Source organism: Apteryx mantelli, chromosome 32 (genome assembly GCF_036417845.1).
Source record: "Apteryx mantelli isolate bAptMan1 chromosome 32, bAptMan1.hap1, whole genome shotgun sequence".
Lineage (NCBI taxonomy): Eukaryota > Metazoa > Chordata > Aves > Apterygiformes > Apterygidae > Apteryx > Apteryx mantelli.
The window spans coordinates 759130-770002 of NC_090009.1; the positions used below are offsets into that span (position 1 = coordinate 759130).

A 10873-nucleotide genomic window follows, 5' to 3' on the forward strand; every position below is an offset into this window, starting at 1 on the left:
TAACATTTCAGGGTGCAAAAAGCCTATTCTGGGAACAACAACAACAAAAATCTCAGTTTTGGGTCCGAAAACCCCATTTGGCAGCAGAAAACCGCATTTTGGAGCTGGAAAAAAACCAAAAACGTTTCAGGGCTGAAAGACGGTATTTGAGGGTGAAAAAAAGCCTCATTTTAGGGCTGAAAAGCCCCGATTCGGGGCGAAAAAACCGCCCTTTGGGAGCACAAAGGTCCCATTCTCGGGCCGGGGAGCCTCCATTTTGGGCGGAAACGCCTCCATTTTGGGGGCTGAAAACCCCTCTTTTAGCGCCGAAAAAAGGCCATTTCGGGGCGAAAAAGGCGCTTTTCGGGCGAAAAACCTCCATTTCGAGGCCGCAGAGCACATTTTGGGGCAAAAAAGCTCCTTTTTAAGGGATTAAGGGCACCCTGCGGGGACAAAGCTCCCATTCTGGGGCTGAAAAACCTCCATTTTGGGGCTGGAAACCCCGTGCTGGGGGCGGGCGGCGCCTGTTTTGAGGCTGAAAACTCCCATTTGAGGAGCCGCAAAGCCCCCATTTTGGGGCCGAAACCCTCCATTTTGGGGAGGGGTCGCACAAAGCTGCTCATTCTGGGCGAAAACCCACCATTTCGGGGCCGAAAATCCCCTTTGGGGAGGGGGAGGGCGGGAAAACGCTATTTAGGGGCGTGAAAACCCAATTCCTGACTGAAACCCCCCACTTGGGGGCCGCGAACCTCCATTTTGTGCCGAAAAAAACCTCCATTTTGGGGCCGAAAGCCTCCATTTTGGGGTGAAAAAACTCCATTTTGAGACTTTAAAAAAAAAAAGCTTAGTTTTAAGGAGGAAAACCCATCCTCTCAGGGCCGACCCCACCCCCTCCCTGGCGGGCGGGAAAGGCGCGGTTTTGGGCCGAAACCCCCCCAATCCGGGGCCTCGCCGCCCCTCCCCCACCTCGCCCCTCCCCCCGCCTTTGTCTGCCGCCGGTGGGGGAGGGCGCGCGCGGGCGGGGCCCCTCGCGCCGCTGAGGAGCCCCGCGCGGGGGAGGGGCCGCTTAAAAGGGGGCCGCACGGGGGAGGGGGGCGACCACGGTGGGCCCCCCCCCCCGCTCCTTTCCCCGCCCTCACTTGGCCCCGATCTGGTTGCCGCATTGGCCGGCCTGGATGTGGACGATCTCCCTCATGGTGGCGGCGGGTCGGGCTCGGCGCGGTTGTGCCGGTGTCTCTCTGCCCTCCCACCCCCGGGTGCGGTTTTAAAGGCGGGTGGTGGCGGCGGCGCGGCCCCTTTAAGGCGGGAGCGCTGGCGCGAGCGCGGCGGCGGCGGCAGTGCGGCACCCGCGGCCCCGCCGCGCCTCATATAGACAAAGCCCCGGCGGGCGGCCCCGCGCGCCCATTGGCCGGCGCCGCCGGGCGGCCGCCGCTCCCATTGGCCGGCGGCGGAGGGCCGCTCCTCCCCACGCCGCGTGGGCCGGCGGCACCGCCCCTCATTGGGCCGCCGCGTGGTCACGTGGGGGCGGGGGGCGGGGGGGCGCTGCGGGCGGGAAGGGCGCGGCCGCGCGGGGGCTGCTGGGAGATGTAGTTCCGAGGGGGGGCGAGGGCCGAACAAAGGCGGCCCCGGACGCCTGGGCCCCTCGGGCCCCTCCCCCCCCCAGGAGGGACCCAGGCGTCCGGGAGGGGCCCAGGCGTCCGGGGCGAGGGCGCAGACACGCGTGTGCGGGGCGGGGGGCGTGTCCCAGGGGCCCCTGCGTGTCCATGGCGTGTGCTTGGCATGTTCTTGGTGTGTGCAGGCCCCACGCGTGTCCACGGCGTGTGTGTGCTCACCTGAGCCCCCTCCTCCTCGTTTCCGCCCCACCGCGACTCATTAGCATACATCCTAATTGATTAACAACTCTAATTAGGGCCCGGCGCCATGCTTTGGAGGACCGCAGGGGCGCGCCGCTCTGCCCCGCGCCGCGTGGCCGCTCTGCGGTGCGGAGGGGACGCTCTAGGCTCCTCTCCATGGTGCACTGCCGCGCGGGAGGCGTATCTCCAAAGCGGGCTGACGCTCTAGGAAGAAGGTGGCTGCTCTCTATTGCACATCCGGGCGGGAGGCCCTCCGCCGGCCGCTCTGCCCGCCAAGCTCTATGGTGCCGCCGGGCAACGGCCGCTCCGCCATATCCCGGAAGACCCCACCCGCTCTGGCCCCGCCCCCTCACCTCAAGGCGCGCGTGACGAACGTGCCCGGCGGCCACTCAGAGCGGGCGCTGGGCGCGGCGGGCGGCGGGCGCGGGCCAATGGGCGCCGGGCGGGGCGGGGCGAGGAGGTGGCGGCGGCGCGCGCGGCGCGGGAGGGTGTGAGCGCGGGGCTGCGCGGGGCGGGGGGCGCTTAAAGGGGCCCCGGGGCCGGGTCGGGGGGGGGGGCGGGGGAGATCGGGGCAGGTTGGGGGGGCCGGGGGGGCAGTTTAAGGGACCCGGGGCAATTTGGGGGGGAGGCCGGGGGGGGGGGAAGGTGAGGGTCTGGGGGAGGGGGCAGATTGGGGGATGGGGGGGCAGTTTGGGGGGGGGCCCGGGGGGGCAGTTGAAGGGGCCTGGGGCAGGTTGGGGGGGGCAATTTGGAGGCTGGGGGGGGGCAGGGGGGCAGCTTTGAGGGGGGCAGGTGGGGGGCAGTTTTGGGGGGGGACATTTGAGGGGGCAGATTTGAAGAGGGGCGGTTTGGGGGGGGCAGTTTGAGGGGGGGGCAGATTTGGGGGGGGGCCAGTCCCGCTCTCAGCCCCCCCCCGTCTTTTCCCCCCCCCCCCCCAGGGCCATGGAGCGGCGCCTGCGGGGCCTCAGCTGCCCCCGCCCAGGTACGTCCGGACACCTGGGCCCCTTATTTTTTTGGGGGGGGGGGGGGAAGGGAGCTGCCCTCCCTCCCTCCCCCCCCTCACCCGGACGCCTGGGCCCCCCCCCCCCCCCCGCAGGAGCCACCCCGAAACGCCGCCGGGGGCCGCCGCCCCCCCCGGCCCTGGCCAGCGACTCGGAGAGCGACGAGGGGCCCCCCCGGCGCCGCCCCCCCCGCCGTGAGTGGGCCGCGACCGCGGGGGGGGGGGGGACACGGGTGGGGGGGTGACACGGGGGGACGGGGGACACGATAACCCAACAAGATGGCGGAAAAGGGGGGGGTTTTCCATAGGTCCTACCTTAACGACCCCCCCCCCCCCAAAATCTCCCCCCCCCCAGGAGCCTCCCGACCCCCCGGCGGGGCGGAAACGTCACCCGCCGCCGTCCCCGACAGGTAGGAGCTGCTGTCCGGACGCCTGGGCCCCGCTGCCGGGACGGGGGGGGGGGGGGGTGCCAGATGTGCGGGGGGAGGGGCCAGATGTGGCTCCGGGGGTGTGGCCAGGAGGGGGGGCGAGGGGCGGATCCAGCTGCGGACCCCGCCCACCGACGCCCCCCCACCCCCCGCAGCGATCCAGATGTGCCCGATCCAGATGCGGACGCCGGCGGGGGGAGCGGACGCCGCAAGCCCCGCCCCCAGCCAGATGTGCGCCGGCCGGAGGCGGGGGGGCGTCCGGGGGCCGGCTGCGACGCAGAGGCGCCAGATGTGGCCCCAGATGTGCGCTGGGGGGTGAAGGCAGCGGCGGCGCCGCTCCCGGCCCTGCGCCTCGACAGCGATACAGATGTGGAGGAGGCGCCGCCCCATCCAGATGTGCGGCCCCGCCCGGCCCCGCCCGCCTCGAGCGACAGCGAGACAGATGTGGAGGGCCCCGCCCCCCGTGCAGCTCATCATCCAGATGTTTCCGCCGCCCAAAACGGCCGCCGCACGCCCGGCAGCGATACAGATGTGGAGGGCGGGGCGGCGGGTCCAGATGTTGCGGCGCCGGGCCTCACCGTGGACAGCGACACGGACGCGGAGGAGCCGGGGGCCGCTCCAGATGTGCGCCGCCCCCTCCCGCCCCAGCTGTGCAGCGCCAATCCAGCTGTTTCCCGGGCCGCTCCGGATGTGCGGCGCCCGCCCGCCCCGGATTCGGGCAGCGACACAGATGTGGAGGCCGCCCCGGCCCGCCCAGATGTTGCCCAGAGCCCGTCGGACAGCGATACAGATGTGGAGCTGGTGGCCCCCACCCCCGACCTCCGCCGCCCCCGGGGCCAACAGCTGGAACGGGCTCCAGATGTTGCGCCCCCAAGATGGCCGCCGCAGGGGGCTCCAGATGTGGAGGAGGAGGAGCTGCCCGAGACGCAGCTCTTCGTCCCTGAGCCAGATGTGGGCGGCCAGGACGCCCCTCCAGATGTTGCTGCTGCCCCCAATCCAGCTGTGGAGGAGGGCGGCGCCGATCCAGATGTGACGCTCGAAACGCAGCTGTTTGCCCCCGCCCCGGCCGTGGCCCCGCCCACCCGGCCCCGCCCCCCTCCAGCTGCGGCCGGGGGCGCCGGCGGCGACGATCCAGATGTTCTGCCCCAGACGCAGCTCTTCGCCCCCGGGGCGGGGCCGGGGGCCGGCCCTGCGGAGGCCCCGCCCCCCGCGGAGGCCCCGCCCCCCGTGGGGCCCCGGAGTCCGGGAGCGGGGGAGGAGAACGCCGGCGATGCCGAGGGTAAGCGGGGACCTTCCCGCCCGGACGCCTGGGCCCCTCCCGGACGCCTGGGCCCCTCTTTTCCCCCCCCCCCCCCGGACGCCTGGGCCCCTCCCGGACGCCTGGGCCCCTCTCAGGTCTCTCCCTCCCCCCCGCAGACGACCCCGAGCTCTTCCTGGAGGCGACGCAGAACTTCCTGCCGCCGGCGCCCGGCCTCGAGGGTAGGACGCCCGGACGCCTGGGCCCCTCGGACGCCTGGGCCCCTTCTCCGGGTCCGGCAGGGGGATCCCGGACGCCTGGGCCCTGCCCGTGACCCCCCCCCCCCCCGCAGGAGGCGCCGAGGAGCCACCATTGTCCGTCGGTGCCTTCGGCCTCGCTGAGGAGGAGGAGGAGGCGGAGCCACGGCAGCCGGCCCCGCCCCCGCCCCGCCCGGACGCCTGGGTCCCTCCCGCCGTGACCCCGCCTGAGGTCAGTCCCCTCCCCCCTCCCGCCCCGCCAGGGGGCCCAGGCGTCCGGGCGCTGACTCCTCCCCCTCCCTCATCCCGCAGGTGGGGGCGGGGCTCCGCCGCAGCCAGCGCCTGGCCCGGAGCCGGGAGGGCGGGGCCTCGGGGGGTGGGGCCACGGCGGGGGCGGGGCCTCCACCCAGCCCCACCCCCCCACGCCGCCGTGCTGGCCGCCACCCCGAGCCCCAGGAGCCTCCCGCCAAGCGGGGGCGGGGCCGGGCTGAGCCACGCCCCTCGGAGCCACGCCCCTCGGAGCCACGCCCTGCCAGGGCCCGCCCCCAGCCCCGCCCCCGCAAGGCCGCCGCCTCCTCCAGCTCGGGGAGCAACAGACGGAGCCGGCAGGTGGGCGGGGCATCGTCAGGGGGCGGGGTCTAGGGCTGGGTGGGCGTGGCCAGGTGCAGAGTGGGTGGGGCTTGCGCGGGGTGGGGGTGGAGTTGGGGCGGGGCCAGACATGGGGGGTGAGCGGGGCCTGGAGCCTGGTGGGTGGAGCCTGGGCTGGGTGGGTGGGGGCAGTTTGTGGGGCGGGGCCTACCAGGGAGAGAGGTTTGGTGGGCGTGGCTTTGTGTGGGGTGGGCGTGGCTTTGTGTGGGGTGGGCGGGGCTTGTGGGTGACCCCACCCACCCCCTCCTTTGCCCAGGAGCCGGCGGAGCCCGAGGACGCGGCGTCGAGGCCCCGCCCCCAGCGCTGCCCCCGGGGGCCCCCCGGCTCCGCCCCCCCCAAGGTAGGACCCCCGCGGCATCATGGGACGGGGGCGGCCTCTCCCCCTGAGGGTCCTTGGCGTGTCCTTGGCGTGTTCTTAGCGTGTTTTGGCGTGTGCAGGCCCTGTTCACGGGGACGGTGGCCGCCCTGGGGCTCCTCGGGGCTTGGTGGCACGTCGTTGGCGTGTCCTTGACATGTCTTGGCATGTTCTTGTCACATCTTGGCGTGCCCTTGACGTGTTTTGGCGTGTGGAGGTGCTGTTCACGGGTTGGTGACCACCGCGGGGACAGTGGCTGCCCTGGGGCTCTTCGGGGCTTGGTGGCACGTCGTTGACATGTCCTTGGCGTGTTTTGGCGTGCCCTTGACGTGTTTTGGCGTGTGGAGGTGCTGTTCACGGGGGTGGTGGCCGCCGCGGGGACAGTGGCTGCCCCGAGGCTCCTCAGGGCTTGGTGGCACGTCGTTGGCACGTCCTTGACGCGTCATGGTGTGTCTTTGGCACATCTTGACGTGTCTTTGACGTGTTTTGGCGTGTGCAGGTGCTGTTCGCGGGGGTGGTGGCCGCCACGGGGACGGTGGCCACCCTGGGGCTCCTTGGGGCTTGGTGGCACGTCGTTGGCGTGTCCTTGACATGTCTTGGCATGTCCTTGATGCATCATGGCATGTCCTTGGCGTGTCCTTGACGTGTTTTGGCGTGTGCAGGTGCTGTTCACGGGGGTGGTGGCCGCCGCGGGGACGGTGGCCGCCCTGGGCCTCCTCGGCGGCTCGGTGGCCGCCTCCGTCTTCGACTGCACCCACCTGGTGACCGACCGGGTCCGGCGCACCGTCAAGTTCCTCTGCGCCCTGGCCCGTGGCGTCCCCATCGTCACCCCCGAGTGGCTGCTCAAGGTGACCCCGCGCGGGGACGTCGGGGATCTTGGGGACGTCGCGGGTCCCCTGGTGGTCAGGGTGGACCTCGAGGACAGGAAGAGCTTGGGGACAAGGGATGGGGTCCTTGGGGACGTGGGAGCTTGGGGACATCAGGGATTCTTGGAGACGGCTGAGGGATTTTGGGGACATTGGGGAAGCTGGGGGGAACCTTGGGGCCATCTGGGGTCTTTGGGGACATTTGGGGCTTCCTGGGGACCAGGGTGGACCTTGAGAACAAGGGATGAGGTCCTTGGGGACATCTGGGGTTCTTGGGGACATTGGGGTGGCCCTTGGGGACAGGGACAGGACGCTTGGGGATGAGAGGACCAAGGGGACTGGGGGATCTGAGGATCCTTGGTGACATCTGAAGATCTTTGGGGCCATCAGGGGTCCTTGGGAACATTGGGGGTCTCCTGGGTGGACCTTGGGGACAAGGGGCGAGGTCCTTGGGGACGTCAGGGGTCCTTGGGAACATTGGGGGTCTCCTGGGTGGACCTTGGGGACAAGGGGCGAGGTCCTTGGGGATGTCAGGGGTCCTTGGGGACATTGGGGGTCTCCTAGGTGGACCTTGGGGACAAGGGGTGAGGTCCTTGGGGATGTCAGGGGTCCTTGGGGACATTGGGGGTCTCCTAGGTGGACCTTGGGGACAAGGGGTGAGGTCTTTGGGGCCATCAGGGGTCCTTGGGGACATTGGGGGTCTCCTGGGTGGACCTTGGGGACAAGGGGCGAGGTCCTTGGGGACGTCAGGGGTCCTTGGGGACATTGGGGGTCTCCTGGGTGGACCTTGGGGACAAGGGGCGAGGTCCTTGGGGACATCAGGGGACCTTGGGGACAGGGACAGGACCCTTGGGGATGAGGGAACCAAGGGGACTGGGGGATCTGGGGGTCTTCGGGGACACCTGAGGGTCTTTGGGGACATTGGGGTTCCTTGGGGACTTCAGGAATCCTTGGGGACATCAGGGTCCTTGAAGGCATCAGAGGAGCTTGGGGACATTAGGGGGGGTCTCCTGGGGGACAGAGCGGTTCTTGGGGGCAATTGGGGACAATTGCTAAATGGGGGGTGGTCGTTGGGGACAGGGGTGTCCCCGGGGTGCGGCGGGGAGGGAGGTGACGCCGGCGTCCCCGCGGCGGTGACACCGGCGTCCCCGCAGAGCGCCCAGAGCGGCTGCGCGCTGGCTCCGGGCGCCTTCCTGGTGCGGGACGCGGAGCAGGAGCGCGGCCTGGGCTTCAACCTCGCCACCGCCCTGCGGCGCGCCCGCCGCCGCGGCCTCCTCGAGGTACGTCCCCAACTGTCCCCAAATGTCCCCAAGCGTCCCCAACCATCCCCGACTCTCCCTGACCATCCACAACCATCTGCGACCTTCTATGTGGCCTCCAGCCACGTCCCCGTGGCGTCGTCGAGGCGTCGCTCGTCTCCAACGCGTCCCCGTGGTGGCCCCCGAGGTGGCCCTTGTCCTTGAGGTGTCCTTGTGGTGTCCCCAAGGCGTTCCCCTGTCCCTACGTTGTCCCCGTGGTGGCCCTGAGGCGTTGGCTGTCGCCCCAGAGCGTCTCCGTGGTGTCCCCGAGGTGTTTCCCATCTCTGAGACGTCCCCAAGGTGTCCCCGTGGTGGCCCCAAGGCGTTCCCCGTCCCTACGGTGTCCCCGTGGTGGCTCTGAGGCATCGGCCATCGCCGATGTGTCCCCAAAGCGTTTCCACGGCATCTCCAGGGTGTCCCCAAGGCGTCCCCAAGTGTTCTCCGTCCCTGAGGTGGCCCCAAGGTGTCCCAGTGGTGTCCCCAAACTGTCCCTCATCCCTGAGGCGTCACCAAGGCATCACTCATCACCGATGTGTCCCTAAAGTATCTCCATCGCATTTTCATGGTGTCCCCACGGCGTCCCCACGGTGTCCCCAAGCATTCTCCATCCCTGAGGTGTCTATAAGGAGTCTTTAAGGCATTACCCGTTCCTGAGGTGTCCCCATGGTGTCCCCAAGGCTTGGCCATGGTGTCCCCAAGGTGCTCCCCATCTCCGAGGTGTCCCCAAGGCTTGGCCATGGCGTCCCCAAGGTGCTCCCCATCTCCGAGGTGTCCCCATAGCATCCCCAAGGCTTGGCCATGGCATCACCAAGGTGCTCCCCATCTCCGAGGTGTCCCCACGGCGTCCCCAAGGCTTGGCCAGGGCGTCCCCAAGGTGCTCCCCATCTCCGAGGTGTCCCCGCAGTGTCCCCAAGACCTGGCCATGGCGTCCCCAAGGTGCTCCCCATCTCCGAGGTGTCCCCGTGGTGTCCCCAAGGCTTGGCCATGGCATCCCCAAGGTGCTCCCCATCTCCGAGGTGTCCCCATAGCGTCCCCAAGGCTTGGCCATGGCGTCCCCAAGGTGCTCCCCATCTCCGAGGTGTCCCCGTGGTGTCCCCAAGGCTTGGCCATGGTGTCCCCAAGGCGCTCCCCATCTCCGAGGTGTCCCCAAGGCCTCCCCGTGGTGTCCCCGAGGCGTCCCCGTCCCCCGCGCAGCCTCGGCTTGTGCTGGGCCGCTGGGGACCGTCCCCGCCGCGTCCCCACCGCGTCCCCGCCGTGTCCCCAGGGCTACGAGGTGCACGTCACCCCCAACGTCCGCCCCGAGCCCGAGCTCATGCGCGACATCATCGCCTGCAGCGGTGGCACCTTCCTGCCCGCCATGCCCTGCGCCTACAGGGTGAGCGTGGGGACACCGGGGGGGGGACACGGGGACACCGGCGGGGACATGGGGACATCGGGACACCAGGGGGGATATAGGGGGGACACAGGGGAACGTAGGACATGGGGCACCACCACCTGCAGTGGTGGCATCTTCCTGCCTACCATGTCTCCTGCCTATGGGGTGAGCGTGGGGACACGGGGGGGACATGGAGGGAGTCACGGGGACATGGGGGGACACGGGGGGACACAGGAACATGGATGGGTGTCCCAGGGGGGTCCAAGGTATCTGGGGGGGGTCCCGAGGGGGGTCCCAGATGGGTTGGAGGGTCCGGGGGTATCTGGGGGGGTCCCAGGGGTCTGAGGGGTCTCAGGAAGGGTCTCGGGGGGGTCTTGGAGGACCTGGGGGGGGTCTCGGATGTCCCATGGGGGTCCCAGGTGTCCCATGGGGTCCTGGGGATCTGAGGGGTCCCAGGGGGGTCCCAGAGGGGTCTTGAGGGACCTGGGTGGAGGGATCTTGGACGTCCCATGGGGTCTTGGGCATCTCAGGGGGTTCCCAGGGGTCCCAGGTGGGTCCTGGAGGGGTCTTGGAAGTCTTAGGAGACATAAGGGGGGGTCCTGGGGGTCTGAGGGGTCTTGGGGGGGTCTCAAGGGTCCCAGGGGGGTCTCAGTGGACATGGGGGGGTCCCAGAGGAGTCTTGAGGGACCTGGGTGGAGGGATCTTGGACGTCCCATGGGGTCTTGGGGGTATCTGGGGGGGTCCCAGGGGTCCCAGGCGGGTCCTGGAGGGGTCTTGGGGGTCTTAGGAGACCTAAGGGGGGGTCCTGGGGGTCTGAGGGGTCTTGGGGGGGTCTCAAGGGTCCCAGGGGGGTCTCAGGGGACATGGGGGGGTCCCAGGGGGGTCTTGAGGGACCTGGGTGGAGGCATCTTGGACGTCCCATGGGGTCTTGGGCATCTCAGGGGGGTTCCCGGGATCTCAGGTGGGTTCCCAGGCATCTCAGTGGGGTTCCAGGGATCTGGGGAGGTTCCCAAGGATTTCGGGTGGGTTCCGGGGGGTCCCAGGTGGATTTTGAGGGGGGTCTCGGTGTCCCCTCGCCGCTGACCACCCCCCCCCCGGTGTCCCCCGCAGCCGCGGCGCCTGGTGATCTCGTGCGCGGCGGACGCGGGGCGCTGGGGACCGGCGCTGGGCGCCCGCCTGCCCCTGGCCTCCGCCGAGCTGCTGCTCACGGGGCTGCTGCGCCAGCGCCTCGACCTCGAGCCCTTCCGCCTCGCGTCCCCGACGTCACCTACGGTGTCACCGACGTCCCCCGCGGCGTCCCCCGCGGCCGCGTCGCGCCCCCGCCGCCCCGGTCCCCGCCGCGCCACCCCCCGGTAATAAACAGCTCTTTGCACCCGATGGCGTCCTGGTCTTGGGGACACGCGGGGGGGGGACACGGGGTGCCGTCACCTCCTCGTCAAGGTTGGGTGGTCATTGATGTCCTTTTGGAGGGGACACGGGGTGGTGGCACCTCCCCATCAAGTTTGGGGGTCCCCAATCCCCCTTTTGGGTGGGACACAGGGGACATGGAGGGGACACGGGGTGCCATCACCTGCCTG

At 70.1% G+C, this 10873-nt stretch overlaps 2 protein-coding genes across 2 annotated transcripts in view; one reads left to right on the forward strand and one right to left on the reverse strand.

Annotated features, from left to right (window-relative positions):
* TUBB (tubulin beta class I) overlaps positions 1-1266 on the reverse strand; it is a 5865-nt gene extending 4599 nt beyond the window's left edge. The window contains 1 exon segment of the mRNA XM_067313777.1: positions 1117-1266. Within this exon segment, the coding sequence (XP_067169878.1) occupies positions 1117-1174 (58 nt within the window). The 5' untranslated portion in view covers positions 1175-1266.
* Positions 1267-2764: 1498 nt separating this feature from the next.
* Positions 2765-10668, forward strand: MDC1 (mediator of DNA damage checkpoint 1). The gene is made up of 11 exons (XM_067313639.1): positions 2765-2814; positions 2929-3027; positions 3188-3242; positions 3416-4539; positions 4677-4739; positions 4850-4986; positions 5659-5742; positions 6420-6605; positions 7778-7903; positions 9186-9296; positions 10407-10668. Exons 1-11 carry the CDS (start codon positions 2775-2777, stop codon positions 10650-10652), a joined length of 2271 nt encoding a protein of 756 aa, XP_067169740.1. The 5' UTR covers positions 2765-2774; the 3' UTR covers positions 10653-10668.
* Positions 10669-10873: the final 205 nt, after the last annotated feature.

Bases quoted from the DNA above. Each gene is read 5' to 3' on its own strand.
- MDC1 (XM_067313639.1), top strand. From the start codon at position 2,775: ATGGAGCGGCGCCTGCGGGGCCTCAGCTGCCCCCGCCCAG. The intron at 2,815-2,928 runs GTACGTCCGGAC...CCCCCCCCGCAG, and splicing joins CCTCAGCTGCCCCCGCCCAG to GAGCCACCCCGAAACGCCGC. The intron at 9,297-10,406 runs GTGAGCGTGGGG...TGTCCCCCGCAG, and splicing joins CCATGCCCTGCGCCTACAGG to CCGCGGCGCCTGGTGATCTC.